This window comes from Chamaea fasciata, unplaced genomic scaffold, assembly GCF_029207755.1.
Source record: "Chamaea fasciata isolate MVZ Bird 193981 ecotype frontalis unplaced genomic scaffold, bChaFas1.0.hap1 SCAF_19, whole genome shotgun sequence".
Classification (NCBI taxonomy): domain Eukaryota; kingdom Metazoa; phylum Chordata; class Aves; order Passeriformes; family Sylviidae; genus Chamaea; species Chamaea fasciata.
Window position 1 is genome coordinate 4,883,911 of NW_027094104.1, and position 18,260 is coordinate 4,902,170.

Here is an 18,260-nt window from a genome sequence, read left to right on the forward strand (position 1 = left end):
CTTGGCAGAGCGTGGGACAAAATGATGGTCAAGGTCCCCTTCCAACCCAAACCATTCCATGATTCCATCGGCGGCACCATCACCCCGCAGCCACCTCCCCACCCCCTGCCCCAGCCAGGCCACCCAGCCCCCTTCCCTGTCCCTTGTCCCTCCCTGAGCCATTCCAGCAGCCCATCCACGAGGGCTCAGCCCGCTGCAGGTTTATCTAAGCTGCTTCTTTGCTTTATTCCCGGCTCCCTTTGTAGCATCTCCGAGCTTTTAACTCGGGGGGTGAAGGGGCGGAGGGGCTGCGAGCGGAGCGAGGCAGAACCACTTACTCCTCTCCTGTTTTATTTGCTAAGTAAAACTATAAATCGAACCACACAGCTCCATTTTCTGCTTAACAAATGGAAGCCCTTTTACTTCAAAGGCACATTCATATTCCCCAGCAGCTTTCAAGTGCACGTTCAATCACAGCTCTGGGTTTTTTCTTTGGGGTAGGGCTTTGCTTTCTTGTCTGCTCAAGCTGAATTCCTGCCATAGATCCCCGCGCCGTGAGCGGCACTGAGACAGTGCCCACCACCCTGGGGGTGTGGCAGGAGTTTGTGGGAGCTCAGAGGCGCCCAGAGACACCCTCAGAGCTGCATTGGGGGTCCCCCTCCTTGGTCCTGGCTCCTGCACACCCACATGGAAATGCCCAGTGGATTTACACCGTCCTGCCTGGCAAAGGGGAGGGCACGGTGGTCCTGGATGCCAGGCAAGTCATTAGGAAGGAGCAGCCTGTGGCTCGTTAATTTAATCTTCCTCTCTGACCTTCAGCAGCACCAGCTGGAAGGGGCAGCCCTCACTCCTCCTGCCTCAGACCCAGGATGGATCTGGCCATTGGGGCATCAGGGCACGGCAGCCCAGCGTGTCCCTGGTGGCACAGGGGCAGAGTGGTGCCCACTGACAGCTCGCTGCCCTGGCTGTGGGCTTTGGCACCACTGCGGCCAGCCCCACCCACAGCCACGTTCTTTCCTGGCCTGGGGAGCTCACGGCAGCCCTCAGGGTGTCCCAGGAGTGGGGACACAGGTGGCACAGGGCTCACGGGGACATCCCAGTGCAGGATCTGTGTCACCTGTGCACGGCGGTGGCCGCACGTGTCCCCACCTCGGCATGGCACAGCATGACCTGCAAGCCCGGGGCTTCGCCCACGCCACCCTGGAGACTTTGGGATTAGGGCAGTGCCCAGATGGGGACGTGGCACAGCCAGATGGCAGTTCCCGATCCAAACACCTCCTGCATGACACCAGGAAATGAGCCATGCACCTGCCCGGGGTCCACTGGGTGCCTTGCAGCTGCAGGGAGGATCCAAGCAGGACACAAGGGGCTGATCCCCAGGGAATGCTGATCCCTCAGGCTGTGCTGCCAGGGTCCAGCCAAGCACTCCCATGGCACAGTGGGACTGAGACCTGGAGTGCCCAGTGCGCCCAGTGCACCCCCTGCACCCAGCCAGCACCCAATGTCTGGGAGTCACCTGGAAGGCATCCAGGAGGCGCTTGGGAGGTGTTTGGGAAGCAGGGTGTTGCTGGCGCACCTTCCCTTGAGCCCGCCCGCCGTTTGCATCCATCCTAATTTGATTTTAAGCAGCTAAGGCTCATCACGCTTTGAAGCGCCCGAGCCATCTGTTCTGCATTAAGGGGTGAAAAACGGCGCAGAGGAGGAGAGGCGGCTCCTAATTCCACACGGATCGTTCCGTGGTGATCCGCCCACCAAGGTCACAGCGGCCCGAGAGGCAAACCCACCCCAGCCACGGCAGGGGACAGCAGGGGTGGGGGTTCTGGGGGCTCCCTGTGAGGGGTGAAGGTGGCACTGAGCTCGAGTGGAATCCTCCTCGTCCTCCCGGGAGCCCTGTGCCCCTCCAAGAGCCCGACCCAGTGCCGGGGGTGGCTGGAGGAAAGGAGGGACCCAGGGAGGGGAAGGTGGCTCATTAATTCCGAGGTGTCCAGAGAGGCTTCCAGGGACAGGACCAGGCGTTCCTGGTGTTCCCAGGGAATGCCCACACCAGCTCTTCAAGGGGAGAAGAGAGGGGGACCCCAAGGCTGAGCAGCGCTGTCCCCCTCATCCCCAGTCCCTTCTGCAGCCCCCTGGCCTCAGTTTCCCTCTCCAGCTGCATCAGCCAGCCCAGCTCTGCTCCCTGGGGACAGCTGCACTCTCCTGCCATCCCTGGCAGGCCCTGGCACCACCAAATCCAGGTTCATGGAGCTCTCACCAGGTCCCCACGGAGGGATGGGAGCTGCCATTCCCCCCGGCCTGGGCCCAGGAGGAGGGCTCCCGGGGGGTGACAGCCATGTCCCCCCCAAACGAAGGGTCATTACTGCTCATTCTGCCTCTCCCCCATCTGCTGTGACTGTTTACACTCCACTTGCTAATTAGAGGCTAATTAGTTGGTGCAGAAATTCATCACTTTCCAAACACAGGCGGCAGCGAGGGGCGTCTCCGGGAACATCTGCACATCTGCCGGCGGCAGGGGACACTGCGAGGCTCCTGTGCCACCCCCTGCCACGCCAGGCCATGCCAGCAGCGTCCCCTCCACAGAGAAAGGTGCCACCAAACCCGTCTGTCCCCGTGCTGTCCTCCCCGCTGACCCCGGGGCTGAGCCGAGCTGCCGGCGGTGACGGATGGGATTCCAGGGGCTGGCAACAGGGAAAAGGGACGGGGACAGTCCCAGCTCTGTCCCTCCCCTGCCGAAGACAATCTAATGCCAGGCCCTGGCACGGCACTAATCCCGCCTAATGGGATCACAATCTTGGCCCCTGCACTTTAGTTACATCAGGGCCAGCGGGGCATTAGAGCCGGAGCGGGGGCGGATGTAGGGCAGGGCTCCCCAAAGAGCCGTAATGGATCCTAATTCCCGGCCCTAATGGGCGAGCTGGGAACTAAGCTCCCCTCTCCCCGGCTTCAAATCCCTCTTGATGGGAAGGGACGGGGAGTTTTAAGCCTGGAGGAATCCCGGAATGGCTGCCAAGGGCACGGCTCTGCCTGGCAGCTGCTGGCAGGGGGGTGGTGGGGTCGGAGGGTGCAGCCCCCTCCTTTTCCCTTCCCCCTCAGAGGCGAGATGGGGATGGGGGCAGGAGATCCACTGGTCCCCTGGCCAGCCCCGAAGCACCAGCGGCTCGTGGGACACCCGGGTCCCCTCCTGCCTGGCACCATCATCCAGGGGACAGCACAGTCCCCATCTCTGCCCGTGTTCAGCAGTGTCACCCTCACTGCCCTTTAGGGACAGGAGTGACATCCATGCCCTGCCCAGCTCACCCACTGGAAGGTGACCAGCCCATTCCTGCTGATCACAATTCAGCAGGATGCGCCAGGAATCCCAATGGAGCCGATGCCCACCAGGACCTGGGGGATGTCCTGAACCCAGCCCACCTTTACCTGCGGGCTCCAGGTACCCACCAGTGCCCATCCAACATCAGCGCCAGCACCTGCTTCAGGGAAAACAACTCCATCCTCTTCCTCCTTCCCAACAACCCTTCTTTGATCCCACCAGGATGTGGCCGGTGCAGCCCTGGGAAGTGCCCACTGCACTGCCCACACCCCACCTGGACCACAGAGGGGACAGAGCCACGTCCCTGCTCCCCCCATGGCTTCCCAGGGCTCCCCCATCCTTCCTGGGGCATCACCACCCCAAAAGGAGGTTGGCAGCCTGGAAAGGAGGATGCCAGCCCAACAGAGAAGATGCCAACCCTCCAGGAGTGGTGGCACGGCCACCTGGCACTGCCACCGAGCAGCTCCCACCCCGGTCCCCCCCCCCAGCACGGGGAGATGGAGCTAAATCTCTTCGGCATCAGACTCTCGCTGGCTCCGCAGCACGAAGAGATTAAAAAACAATAAAGAGAAAGCGAAACCCTCCGCTATAATTACCAGCCTTTAGCCGCCAGCGGAGGCAGGAGGGAGGGAGGCAAGGAAAAAGGGGGAAAAAGAAACAGAGGAGAAGAAGAAATCCACTAAAATTTTAATAGGAACCACTGCATTTAATTTAACGACACATTTTTTCAATTACCAGAATAATTGTTTTATTCATAAAACGAGTTTCAATAAGAGGGTAATTTTCCTTTGTTTTTATTATTCATTTGTGGAACATATTCGCGGCGCGGTTCCCCGGCGCCGCCGCAGCCGTGCCACATCTGGGGGGGGGCTGGGGAGGGGGAAATGTCACCCACAGCCCCCAAAAACAGCAAAACAGCACCCATGGGGGACTAGAATGTCCCCAAGCACCCCAATGGGGCCACAGCCTCAGCGGGGTGCAAGTAGAGGTGGCCCCAGGAGATCCGAGGAGTGAAGGGGACATGGTGTCCCTGGGAACAAGTGAATCCCTGCCCAAGCAGCCATCTCTTGCCTAAGTCCCATCCTCAGCTTGTTGGATGCCAGGTGAGGTCGGGAGGCATCAAAATTTTCAGTGGATGCTGGTAAAGCCACCAGGTCCATCCCATGGCTCACGTGTCCCCAAGGGCACGGAGCCACCGCCACACCCGGGCACGGCCCCCAGTGCTCCCGGTGTCCCCAGGTGGGGCCCCCCCGGGTCCCCGGTGACAGGTGGCAGGTGCAGGATTAGTGGCTCTCCCTGCCGCTGCCGGCCCATTAGTATTCCTGAGACACGGCTCCATCCCCTTAATAAAAAGCAAACACGGAATTGAAATGCCGAGTGCTGCCGGCACCTGGGGAGCCGCGGAGCACGACCGTGCTGCCAAGTGGGGACCAAGGGGACAAGGCTCTGGCTGGGGGTGCCAAGGATGGAGCCAAAAATGAGTCAGTGTGGTTTGGGAACCTTGGCTGAGCCCTGCTCGCCCTCCTCTGAACACCTGGGCAGGTGCAGAGCAGCCTGAGCCACACCCTGCAGCCTCCGAGGGGATCCCATGGGGTTGGCAGCAGGGCAGGGCGGCTCCATCCTCCTCATCCCATCACCAGCACAGCCAAAATCACAGAGCCACCGAATGCCAGAGTGGTTTGGCTTGGGGAAGTCTTTAGAATCCAACCAGTGCCACCCTGCCATGGGCAGGGACCCCTGCCACTGTCCCAGGGTGCTCCAAGCCCCAATGTCCAACCTGGCCTTGGACACTACCAGGGATCCAGGGGCAGCCACAGCTTCTCTGGGCACCCTGTGCCAGGGCCTGCCCACCCTCACAATAAATAATTTCTTCCACGAGATCCATCCCAGCGTTGGCACTCGGTCCTGATCCCAGCAGAGCTGGCCCCGGAGCACCCATGGGGACACCCAGCTGTCCCTCGCTGTCCCCCCAGGCTGGGCTGGCGCCAAGGGGCAGCCCCGCTGCCCACATGGAGCAGTACCAAAGGCACCGGCACAGTCCCGCCCATCTCATCCCCAGGGATCAGCCCGGCTGCCCCGCACGCACTCACCTACGGCGTGTCTTTTGATGTGGGGTTTCTTGACCTTTTTACTAAGAAAAAGTCTTATAATTGCAGATGTGACCATTAATCCTCCCAACTTACTTTGTTCCCTTCCTTCCCCGCTTTCCCCTCCCTCCCTTCTCCCCCCCCCACTGAGACCAAGAGCTTTAAAACTCTCCTTCTGGCTATTAATTAAAAGCAACCTCTCCACTGCCGTGAGTGTACTTGCCATAAATTAATAGCAGCCTTCTTAATCAAATCTTATCTCCTCTCCAAGCACCCGGCGCACGGGGCCGGGTTGGTATCCCAGCCTGCCCAGCCGTGAAATGCAATTCCCAATGCTCCAGTGGCCTCGGCAGCTCTGCTCCGTCCCCTCCTCCCCGGCGCCCGTACCTGTGCGGGGCAGGAGTCACCACCTGGGCCGGGAGGGAGGAGAGGGGCCCGGCCACCCGGCGCGGAGGTGGCTCCCGAAGGACACGCTCCATTTCTCAGCCATTTACCGCGTTTATCCGCAGCCCCTGCGGACGGCACTCGCCTTCCTGAATTATTTAGGAGGGGGTTCGGTGCTCCGAGGCGGTGAAAGCCGTGGTGGGAAGTCCTCCTAATGGAGCTGGGGGTGTGGGAAGGCAGCGGGGCCACGGTGCAGCTTTTGGGGGGTCAGTTGCTGGACCGGTGAGCTCGCCGTGCCGCAGTTTCCGCAGAACACTGGAGAACACCATCCCTCCAGTCCCCCAGCCTCGGCCCCCAGCCCTGTCCCACCAGGATTTCCTTCTCCCCACACCCCAGCCCTTCTTCTGAGGTGCCAGTTCCCCAATCCCACAGAATTCCCAGACAGCAGCGACAGAGTGGGATGTGGACATGGTGCCCTGCAGCTCCTGCGGCTGCTAATTCCAGCCCTCTCCCTTGCCATGTGGAGAACAGGGCTGGGCATGATTTCCCTCCTTGGCACAGGCGGTCCTGCCCCCCCGGTGGGCTCAGATGGGCACGGGGGGCTCGGGCTGGGGCACCACGGCCCAGGAGACACCAGGGGCTGCAGTGGGGCAGCCCCACGAAAAAGGAGCTAAGGGGGTTTTCAGCCGAGGCAGAGCAGCCTGGACAGCCCCCCTCTCCCAGCTCCAATCCCACCGGGATCACAGGGATAAAAATAAAACCACCCCTGTGGGGCGGGGAAGCGCTGCCGGCGCTCGGGGATGCAGGAGCAGCTCCCAGCGGCCACATCCCTCCAGCAGCAGAGCCCGGAGCCATGCCAGGTGCTGTGCCCGTCCTGCCCCTGGTGAGGGAAGAGCTGGGAGGCTCCAAGGGCTGGCACCAGTGCCCTGCCATGACCTTGCTGCTGGAACACATCCATCCTTGTTCTGATGCCTTGCTGAGCTGCCGAGCTGCCCACAGCACTGGGGGCTGCTGCTCTGCCGTGGGGAGGGGGCACAGGCAGCACGAGGGGACCGCTGACCATGGGCACGCTGTCCCCTGGGCTCAGGTCACAGCTCCTGCCCAGCGGGAGGGACATGGCAGCCCATCTCCATCCAACCCCTGCTTACCTGTGCAGCTGCTTTAGCAACTCCCCAACATGGGGAAAAGCCTTTTTGGGTCATGGGGAGCTCTGGGGATGTGGGGACACCTTCCACAAAGGGTGCAAGGACCCTGGGTGAGCCCAGGAGGGCTGACAAAGGAGGGGAGCTGGATCTGGCATTACCCCCCCAGTGAGGAGCCGGGCTGGACCTGGCAGAGCCCAGAGCTCTGGCACTGTTGGCCCGCTCCCTGTGCCTTCCTCGGAGGGGATTTGGGGTTCCCTACATGCCGTAAGCCGATTGCAGAGGTGTGGTAACTGGATTAAGGGGGAGGCTGAGAGAGATGCTAACCTGGAGGAGCTGCTCAGGGGAGCACGGCTCCCACCCGTGTGACACGGCAGGATTTGCAGAGCTGGAGCTTAAACTGATTTCCTTCCCTTAAGCCTTTGGAAAGGTGAAGCTGCAGGAGGGACGTGGGCTCTGCCCCCTCCTCACCCCACAAAAACCCTGCAGGGCCCTGGCGTGGGCTGGCACAGGGGTCATGTCCCCAAGGTGACCCCCTCAGCCACCCACGTCCTCACACAGGCACTGGGTCACATCCCCACGGTGGTCCCCAGAGCCACCCCTGCCTGTGGCACTGGGTCACATCCCACAGCCACCCTGCCCATGGCAGTGGCAGTGAGACCTCCAGGTGACCCCGCAGTGCCTCGGGGAGCAGCACAGTGACCCCAGACCCCCGCAGGGCCCCATCAGCACCCACCAGCCACCCAGGGTGATAATCCCCGCTGGCAGCAGACGCCGCCCGGGGCTCTCAGTGACATCCCAGTGGCTAATGCGAGCTGACCACTGCAGGGCACGGCCAGGGAGGCCTCGGCCTCAGCACCCCCTCCCTGGCAGCACCCAGCACTCCCCAGATCCCCCACACAGCTCTGTCCCAGGGCAAAGGTGACACCAGTGGGGACCACGGCAGTCCCTGCCCAGGGACGCAGGAGCAGCCTCTGAGCGCTGCCCCCTGAGTGCTGCCCCCTCCTCCTGCTGTCCCCAGCACGGCACTGGTGTCACCTGCGGGCTGCACAGCAGTTTTGCCGGTGTCACACCTCATCCGTCTCTGCTGGAGATGTGTTGTGGTGCTTCCCAGTCCCAGGGTGGGGGTGGAGGCCGCGGGGGGGGGGTGATTCCTGGAGCCAGCGGCGCTCAGGAAAAGCCCAGGGAGGGACCGGGAGCCCCAAGCCCAGCCAAGGTGGCCCTGGCAGGGAACGTGGCCAGATCTGTCCTGGCACTGCCAGCACCAGCCCCCTGCTCTCAGTGGCTCTGAATGGAGCTGGCAATGCCCACCCCAGACCACGGCAGCCTCCAAGACAAATGGATGGATGGATGGATGGATGGATGGATGGATGGATGGATGGATGGATATCCTCCTCCCTCACTGCATCCCGCCAGGCCAGGCCGATGGGACAACCCGACCATGCTGCCATCTCCCCTTCCTCCTCCCACATCTGTCTCCAGGCCCATACTTATTTATTTATTTGTTAATTAACTGCTGTTTCCATAACAAACGCTCCAGCTTCTCCCAGCCTCCAACAGCCCTGGGGCTGGATTGTTAACTAGGATTTTAATTTGTTAATTAAAAGCAGGATGGCTCCATAACAAGCTCCTCTTCCACAGTCGGGGCTCTTGGCGGGCTCAGCGGGCCATGGGCAGCCTCACCATGCCCGGTGAACCCCTCCAGGGATGGGGGATATGGGGCTCTGGCTCCCCCAGGACAAGGGGTGTTGGAAAAATGCTCAGGATCTCCCTTCTTCCAGCAGCTGTGCTGCAGATGAAGCCACCTTCCCCTGCAGTCTCATCCTGGCAATCCCTTCCTCAGCACCTCAGCAGCTCCCAGCCCATGTCCCCGGCCATCAGGGTCCCAAACCTGGTGACAGACCCTCCTCTGCTCGCTGCAGCAGAGCCAAGGCCGTGCCAGCATCATCCCCTCAGGATTCCCATGGACCACAGCCTGGGACAGCCCTCAGTCCACATCCCTGTGGCACTGGGGACACAGCCAGGTGCACCCCAGCGACAACGTGGGTAAGGTAAGGCTCGAAATGCTCCCAGAGCCAACGGAGAAACATCAGCCCTGGCCAGGAAACAGGGATTTATTCAGCCCCATGGCTGGGAACAGAGCGGGGCTGTGTGCCTGCCCATCCCTGCGGCTGGAAAAACCAACATTTCCCTCCCGGGAAACCCCAAACAGTCACACACACACACGGCCGCGTTGTGCCTGCCCAGCCCCGAGCCCGGGGGGACGACAAGAAGAGCTTTGTGCACTGGGCAGCCCCCAGGGACCCCCACACCCGGCTCCGAGCACACAGACCCCGGAGTCTGATCCCAATCCCGGCCCCAGCGCACAGAGCTCCAGACCCAAACACGAGGAGCTGCCAGGAGCTGGAAGGGACCTGCAGCAAAGGGATGACCCTGGGGGGGACAAAGGGCAGGAGCCCCCCCCCAGCCCAGGGGACATGCCCAGGACTGCCCTGCTGCGGGTGGCACGGACAGACATTGTCCTGCTGAGCCTGTGCCCCTGGAGGACACAGCCCCGTCCCTGGCTGGGGATGTTTAACAAGCTCCAGGCTCTGGACAAAACTCCTTCCCCAGCAAACTCCTTCCGACGGCAGAAACCCTCCAAAGCCCGCGATTACGCAGCTCCGCCGTATCTGGGTCACTGCTGTGAGTCACGGACACCCGGAGAGTGACTCAACGCTATTAGAGGGGCCAGATCCTGCGGCTGATTTTCCCGGGAGAGGCTCCAAAACACTGAGGGAAGGGAAGGATGGACGGATATCACCTGCAGATCCCCCGGCAGCCAGCAGTGGGACACTCCCCGGGCAGGAGAGGGGGTCAAAGTGCATCCCCTGTCAGCCCTTCTGAGTCGAGCCCGGAGTTTCCCCACCCGGGTTTGGCAGGAACAGCTCCACACCCAGCTGCCAAGCCGAGGTGGAGGTCCCAAGAACCCGGATCCCATCCCCAGGGGGACATCCCCTGTCACCCACCCCACCGAGTGACACACAAGGCCGGGGCAGAGCAGCACAGCTCAGGGCTGGGTTTGGCCCCGTGGAACACGCTGAGTGCATCCTCGAGGAATTCCTGGAAGGACACCACAGCCCTGCGCTGTGGAAACTCCTGGGGTCACAGCGGCCACTAAGGGATGGGGAAGCAAAGCCATCACAGGCCTGCCCTGCAGGAGCCACCACAGCACCTGAGATGTCCCTCCTGCCAGGGTCACCCGTGTCCCACCCGCCTCCCCCGGCCCCGCAGGATGCTCAGCAGACGGGCAGACAAACACAACAGCCGCTTCCCAGACTCACCCCGAGAATCCCAACGAGGCGGGGAAAGGAAAACACAAGAGAGAAACCACAAGAAAAACCCCACTCAGCCCTTCCCAGGGCGCTGACGCAATTGAGTCTCCAGCCCCGCGGGATGGAAAAGGCTCTGCCAGCTCCCACCCTGCCCGTGCCAGGCAGGATGAAGGCGCTGGTGGCCGGAGTCTCCCTCCCCACGGCACGGCCCCGAGCCAGCGGGCACCGGGCACTGGCCCATTTACTGGGGCGTTGCCCAGACATCCTTTTTCCTAAGTATTAATTAGTCATTGCATTGCTCACTTGAAACAGAAATAGCTGTAGCATGACAGCGAACATGAGTTTTTCCTTGGAAAAGCTTTTTTTTATCCAAAGCTTTTCCTTCCCAGACAGCCCTGTTCGTGGGTGGGGGAAGAACGGGCAGCCCGGCATTCCCCCGCAGACAGCCCTGAATTTCCAGGGCAGCGCAGCAAACTCTGGTCACCGCATTTATTCACACACTTGTGGCTCTCCCAGCCAGAGGGGCTTTTCCAGCCAACGCCGCGCCAGCGATTCCAGCCTGACGTGAAGCTTATGGGGAGAAGCCAAGCGAGCGAGACTCCCCCGGCGCCCCGGGGGAAGGGCTCCGGCAGCTCCGTGCCCTGCTCCCCGCACGCGTCTTGCTTACACCGCCCTGCACAGCCCCTCTGCCCGCCCGGCCAGCGAGGAAAAGGGAGACGAGGAGGCGACGAAGGCACCCATCCTCTCCCTCCCTGCCGGGGCCGGGTGCCGAGCGCTACCCGTTGGGGGGGGCTCTCCCAACGGCGGCAGAGCTCGGAATGAAACATCCCACCCTAATGAGTTGATTTTATTAGTTTGCGAATGCATTGAGAACTCATTATCAAAATAAACATCAGTTCACTCCACCGAGCACGGCACCGCACGCCCCGGCAGCGCCGCAGCTGGGGCCGCGCGTGGCTCCCGCCCCGGGACACCCCGCGGGCCCCCGCCCTGCCCCGGCACCCACGGGGGGGGTCAGGGCAGAGGTGCCCACCCTGCCAAGCCCCTTCGTCACGAGCTTCTCCCTTTCATCGCGGGGCTCCAGGATGAGCGCCCAGTGCTGGCTGGGGTGGGACAGCTCCGAGCTCCTGCCACCCCGACAGCTCATCTGGGAACTGCTCGGTGCTGGGAGCAGCACCGAGAACTGCCCACGCCACCCCGGGGTCTCCAGCACCCCCGGGAGTCTGTGCAGCACCCAGTGCTGGAGCACGGGAGGGTGGCAGGTCCCCTCGGGGACAGCCAGGGCAGGGGACAGCGCCGAGCCCCTCTGGGCAGGGCTGTGGTGGGACGCGGGGCACAGCGGGCGCATTGTCCGGCTCGGCAGGACGCGCTCCCTTTGGAAGCAGCAGCTAATCCCATTTCATCCCCCGTCACGGCCATCAGCTGTTTTTCAGGCATGCAGGAGGCGGGGTGCTGAAACCAGAGCTATTGTGTCCGCCGGTCCCAGCCCCCTCCAGCCAGCCAGCCCGCCAGCCCGCCATCCATCCATCCATCCATCCATCCATCCATCCATCCATCCATCCATCCATCCTAGCCCCCCGCTGCTCCAGGAGCCAGCATCGTGTCCACATCCCCCTCCATCCCCGACCAGCCTTTCACGGACTGCCAGGAGCTGGGGATGCCAGATCCATGCAGGACCCCGTCACCTCCCTCCAAGCTCTGAGCTTGACCCCTGATCAGCCCAGGCGAGGAGCAGGAGGAGGGGAAGCACGGAGCATCCCACCCTGCAGAGACCCATGGGGGCAGCCACCCGCAGCACCCAGCGCTCGATTGCTCCCTGCAGGGGGACACGGGGTTCTGGAAGGAACACAGATGTCCCCAGAAACCCCCAGCCCATGCCCCAGATTCCAGTCAGTGAGCTGGGATGTGCTGGGGGGTGACCCTGCAGGATGGGGACAGAGGGACAGGCACCTCTGGCTATCCCGGGAAGAACTCTGTGCCTGCAGCCAGGAACACGGAGCACGTGTGTCCCCAGCCTCACTCTTGCCCTGGGGAAATGCCCTCCGGATCCAGCAATTCCCAGTTAAGAGGCTCCAAACCCAGCATTTCCCTTCCTCAAGCTGAAGGAGAGCCACCACTAGGGATCCACACCCCACGGCGACCCTTGACAGCCAGAATCCTCCCACATTATGTGCCCCTGTTCCATATAAGGCACAAGGGACACCGCTCCAAGCCACAGGCAGCAGGACCCTGCCAGGCACCCCAACCCCTCCCAGCTTTGTACACCCCAATATCCCAGAGCAACCCCTCCAGGGCCCGGTGATCCCACAGAAGAATCCCCATCCTGCTCCCTGCCCTGGCAGGACCCCGGTGCACGGAGCCGGGAGGGCTCAAGGTTACAGCCGAGGACTCACAGGTTGTGGGCTCACCCAGCAGTGCAGAAAGCAATTAGCTATCAGGGCTAAAATTAGCTCAGCGGCTTCTTCTGCTAATGGTCAAACTCATCAAGGCTTCCCTGCACCCGGGGCTTCGGCACCGGCAGGGAGAGAGGGATGGGAGCCAAAGGAGCAGCCCCCATGTGCCTGGGTCCCCTTCCCACTGTAGCCAGTGCCACCAGGCAGCAGGACACCAGCCAGACCCATTGTCCCCTTCCCACCGTCCCCACCACCACCCCTGCCCGGCCTCAGTTTCCCCACTGCCCAGGCTGGAGGGAAGCTCCAGGCGTGCTCAGGAGCTGCCATGTGTCAGGGGGGTGGTGGGGACAATGACGGCCGGCAGGAAAGGAGAGTGGCTTCAGCACAGGGCAGCCCAGCATTCCTGGAATGGCCACCGTGCCATCCCTGTGGCCAGCCGGGATGCCCAGCTGCTGGCACGCAGCAGCAGCTGAGCCCAGAGCCTTCAGAGAGTCCTGGAATGGTTTGGGCTGGAAGGGGCTTAAAGTTCCTCCTGTCCCACCCCTGCCATGGGCAGGGACACCTCCCTCTAGACCAGGTTCCTCCAAGCCCTGTCCAACCTGGCCCTGGTCTCCTTCCCCAGCCCATGGTGGTGACACTGATCCACACGGGAAGGTGACACCCCAGAGCATCCAGTCCCAGTGTCCCCAGGGATGGCCCTGCTCGAGCCGAGAGCCCCCACGCCCCAAATCTCCATTCCTGGGGGCCCCATCAGAGCAGAGAGACAAAGGGGGCCGGGGACCAGCTGCAGCCCGGGAATGTCCCCTGCCCTCGGCCCCCGTTCCCAGGGATCAGGTTTCCCAGTTCCCAGGCAACCTGAGCCCGGCATGGCTTTCCAGGCAGGCATTCCTGCACCCCCGGGGCTGGGGGCGAGGGGAGGGTGGGGCAGGGGCCGCCAAGGGGGCCACAGCCCGCCCGGGGCACAGGCAGGTGCTGGCAGCCAGGCTGGGGAGAGGGGCTGGAAGGTGAGGCAGCACTGGGAGAGGGGTGCAGGATGTACCCACAAAGTTGGGAGCGGGGGTGGGAAATGCACCCTCAAGAGCCGGTCCCCAAACTCACAGAGGGTGCTGAGGGCAGTGCCCACACCCGTGGCATCACCAGCATGCTCGGGGTGTGAGGGATGCCAAGGGGGCTGTGAGGGATGCCAAGCACGGCCAGCACGGCTGGGAGCTGCTGCCAGCACATTCCCGCCTGCTGGCCGGGCAGAGTGATAGGAACGTGTCCTGAGGCTGGATCCACCTCCATGGATGGGGGGAACCCCAACTCAGAGCAGCAGCCGTGGGGATGAGGGTGATCCCTGGCATCACCACCACATCTGAGTGATCCTGACCCCATGTCCTTTCCAGCAGCTCCATGCCATGCTCCACTGCACTGGCAGAGAAGCTCCCAGGACACCCCAGTGCCCCCCACCCTGAGCCATGCCAGCTCCCCAGGGCTGCTGGATCCCCTCAGCTGCTTTGTTTGGAAGTCCAAGGCCCAGTGCCATGAGGCACCGGTGGAGCACCAGAGCCACCAGCCCTGGCACAACCGCGGGCACGGCGGGGGCTCAGCTCGCCCTTCGTTAGCACAATCACATCACCACTGACAGCAGCATATTTCTCCCCGGCCGTTTCTCACCCAGCCACACGCCAGCCACTCGTTAACGAGCTCGGGGCAGTAACGAGGGCTCAGAGGGGAGGGCACCCTGTGCTCACCCACCCACACAGCACCCAGCGGGTTCTGCTCCCACACGGCGCTGCCCCACGGGGCCATTTCACCCCAGGCACTGCCTGCGCTGCTGTTGCTGCAACCAACACACCCCCAAACCAGTTTGTGTAGGGCCTACAGCAACGTGTGTGTGGCTGGAGCTCATCCCCAGGCAGGAACCAGCCACGGGCACAGGCTAGGGACAAGGACACGGCTCGTGGAGTGGCAGAGGCAGGGTCACCCCTTGTCACGGCACCCGCCAGCCTCCCTCCTCCCGGTTTAATTATCAGCGTTTTCCCAGGTTCTCAAGCAGCCAAGCCTCCGCCTGCTCCCTCCTTCCCGCTCTCCTGGAGCTCCTGTGCGTGCTCCCGCTGAGCGGAAATGCCACCACAGCCCAGTCCCCGTCACTAAGGGACGAGCAGCACTTGACGTTGTCACTCACCCTGGTCCCCGGATGGCACCGGGGCAGGAGCTGCTCAGCCACCGCCAGCTCTCCCTGCCCACCAGTGCTGGCAGCTGGTGGGTTACGAGCTCCCGTTTCCATCCCACTGGCAGCTCTCATCCTGCCTGTTCTCTTCCTCAGCTGGCACCCCAAACCTTTGGGGACCAGCGCAGTGACAGGCACAGTGGCACAGCCTGCCTGGGACCAGACCGTGTCCCCCTCCCTTACGGTTATCAGGTCATCAAAATTTCATCATCGCTGTGCCCAGGCACTAATGGCTTCCCAAGCAGCATCAAAATTTAATCTTCCCTTCCTCTCCCCTAAAAGCCACTCTCCTTCCCGAGCCGGAGCCTTACACGAGGCCACCAGCGAATGTGGCAATGCTGGGCAGGGACAGGGGAGCCAGGGCAGGACAGGAGACCCCGTGCTGCGCCATCCCCTCCTGCTCTGATGCCACCAGCACCAGCAGCTCCCATCACCAAAGTCCTGGCATGAGCCTGGCAGCAGCATGACGTCCCCAGGAAGAGCAGGGGCTCGTCCCTGCCCCCCTCCCGCCCAGCCCCACAGGGCACCGTGTGTGCAGACGTGCCCAGGCCCCACACACAGGGACAGAAGATGCTGGAACTCCCCTGCTGCCACCTCTAATAAGCCTCTTTGGTGGAAGCTGCCCATGGCAGGCCCCTGCCCCAAATCCCGTCTGGAACCTTAAGCTGCCCAAATCCCTCCTGGGACTGGCCACAGCCTCCTCAATCCCATTAGAGGTGCTGTGCCATCACGGGGGGTCCCGGGCTGCGCCCCCAGCACTGGATGTGGGGAAACCTCATCTCTGGGTGGCAGAAAAGCTACAAAGAGTGAGCAGGAGGAGGCTGGAGACCCTCAGACTCCCCCCAGCTCGTGGGGAGCCCTTTATTGCCTTGTCCATCAGCCGAAGGGGCCTTTGCTGGTGGAGTGGGCTGCCCGTTCCCCCAGCCCTGGCACAGCCCCCGGGCCCAGCACAGGTCGCACTGCGACAGCTCCCACCCGGGCAGCGCTGCCGGCTGAGCCTTCCCCCGGCTCCGCATTGGGCTCCGGGTAATTAGTGCGAGGCCCCTAATCAATAAGTTATTTTTTGCCACGGGTAATTAATAATTACACAGCACAGACGGGTTGTAATTAAACTTCCATCCTCTCTCTCACGGGCAGCAAGGGGCCTTTTTTTACCAACCACAGGTATGAAAGTGCCTCACCCCATGCCCGGGCAGCCCCCGCGCCCCAGCCGGGAAGGTCTCACGCCATCGCCTCCCCCTTCCCTTCCCGATTGATCCCATTTTCCTTGGCTGCCAGAATCAATAGCCCTGGCACAAAGCACTGCTGCCCCACACTGCCAGCTCTGCCTGCCCCACCACAGTGGGACAAACCAGAGCCTGGAGCCCTGCGCCAGGCTGGGAACGGTCCCAGCTCCATCACCCCATTCCCTGTCCATCCCAGCGGGATGCAGCGGAGAGCACCGGCACCCCACGGGCACCGCAGCCGGGAGGTGACCCTGCTGGCGCGTCCCCAGTGCCACCCGCGGCAGGGAAGGCGGGCACGTGCCAGGCTTTGGGAATGATCCCTCCAGCACGTCCAGCTCGCTGGTGGCCGCTGCCACGCCGGGGCCGGGCACTGAGCAATGTCACAGCGCCCGCGAGGACGTGACACGCGCCGCAGAGAGCCAGGGCTGCAAAGCTCGGCTCCTGCGCCAGGAGAGCGGAGCAAAGCCCCTTCCCCACCCCTCCAGAGCGCTGGGGCACAGGCAGCCCCACGTCTTCCACCCCACAGAGAGACCCTGGAGCCCACGGATAAATGGAAGGAGATTGGGTCACCCCAGGAGCCCGTCCCGCAGGCAGGGAACAAGCGGATCACAGGGGACCCGCCAGCCAGAGACGCCAGCCAGGAGAAGAGAAACTCGGCAAGGGAGTGAATCAATCAAAGAGACCTTCAGAGCTCCCCACACAGGGCCTGCCCGGATAATATACTGCCGCTTTAGATGTTATGTTCTGAACTTAATTACTGAGAAATTATAGCAGTGCTGGGGGAGGCTCAGGGGGAGCGGGAGCACGGGAGCGCACAGGGACTCCTGGCTCCACTTGCTGCCACAAACAAGGGCAAGAAATGTCGTGGGTGAGGACCCCCGGCGCTGCGCTCAGCTGTGCCCCCCCCATTTCCAGTCTGGATCTGCTCAGTCCAAGCGCAGGGACAGAGGCAGCCACGCTGCAGCCCTGCCAGCCGGGAGCCTCCTTGCTGGGCCCGCAGGGACCCTCACGGCCAGGAAGGGGACCACAGGATCCCCCTGACCCCTCTGAACCCCAGCTGCACCCCAAAGGGCCACAAACTGCTTTTATATCCCTGTGGGGTAGCGGAGCAGCTAAAAGCAGCCTGTGCTGTGCCCGAGCCCAGAGGCTGAGCAGAGAGGGGCTCACCCTGCCCGGCAGCCCTGCAGCCCCCAAGGGTTGTTGGGGTGTAGTGGGAGCCCCAGGCACCCACAGGGGCTCGGGGGTGCAGACCCCCCCCAGTTCCCCAGTTCATACCAGGGGCTGGAAGTCAGCGGGACTAACATCAGGGTATGAGCTGCTCCCTGGGAATCCCCAAAACTTGCACCCCGGGTTCTGTGGTACAACGGGGGTACCCGTGCAGGGGGGAATGGGTGACGCTTACCCCACGGGGTTGCTCACCCTCCGGAAGGTGGTCCAGCACAGATTCTACCTCGTGCTCGGAGCAACACGTTCCCCCATCCCCAGCCTGAGGGCAGTTGTGGGGAAGGGGGAGACAGAGCAGAGCCATGCTGTTCGTCCTCCAGAACCACCACGGACACCGCGCTGCACCCAGCACCGGCGGGCCGCGAGTCCTGGCTCCGGGGAGGCTTTGCGAATATACAGATGCTGCTCTTCCCCCGGTAGGAGCTCCGGAGCCTCCTCGCTCTCAACCCCAGGCTGGCACACCGATCTCCCAGCCCGGGGTAGCAACAGGATCGGTTGAGGAGTGCAGCGCGGGGAGCCCCGATCTCTCCGTGGTCCATCTCCCGCCGCCCCCCGCATCCCCTTACCTTGGGCGCCGGCTCCCGGGGGGCCGGGCAGGGCAAGCACGGCGAAGCAGAGCAGCCCCCAGCTCCGGAGCCGGGCCATGGCTCTGCCGAGACAAGCTGGGGGGGTTGCAGGGGGAGAACTTCCCCGACTTTATAATCCGGGCGGCTCCGGCGCAGGGATCCCCGCAGCAGCGCTGCTCAGGGGGAGGCGAAGGCGCCGGGGTGAAGGGCTCCTCGTGGGGCTGGGGGCGGTCCGCAGGCAGCTCCCCACCATCGGCAGCTTCCCCAGGGACGTGCGGAGCCGGGACCACCAAATCCGGAGCGGAGCCGGCAGCCGAGCCCCTCCCCGAGCGCTGCGCCCCGCGTCAGGGAAGGGGACGGGAAGCGCAGGGCGCCGCGCCCCCGGCCCCTCCTGCCCGCCCGGGCTCCATGGGGGCCGGATCCTCG

At 63.1% G+C, this 18,260-nt stretch overlaps 1 protein-coding gene across 1 annotated transcript in view; it reads right to left on the reverse strand.

Moving 5' to 3' along the window:
- Positions 1 to 17,913, reverse strand: part of SDK2 (sidekick cell adhesion molecule 2) — a 45,178-nt gene extending 27,265 nt beyond the window's left edge. Inside the window, exon 1 of the mRNA XM_066200665.1 lies at positions 17,835 to 17,913. Coding sequence (XP_066056762.1) covers positions 17,835 to 17,913 — 79 coding nt within the window. The remainder of the gene's footprint in view (positions 1 to 17,834) is intronic.
- Between the last annotated feature and the right edge of the window lie 347 nt (positions 17,914 to 18,260).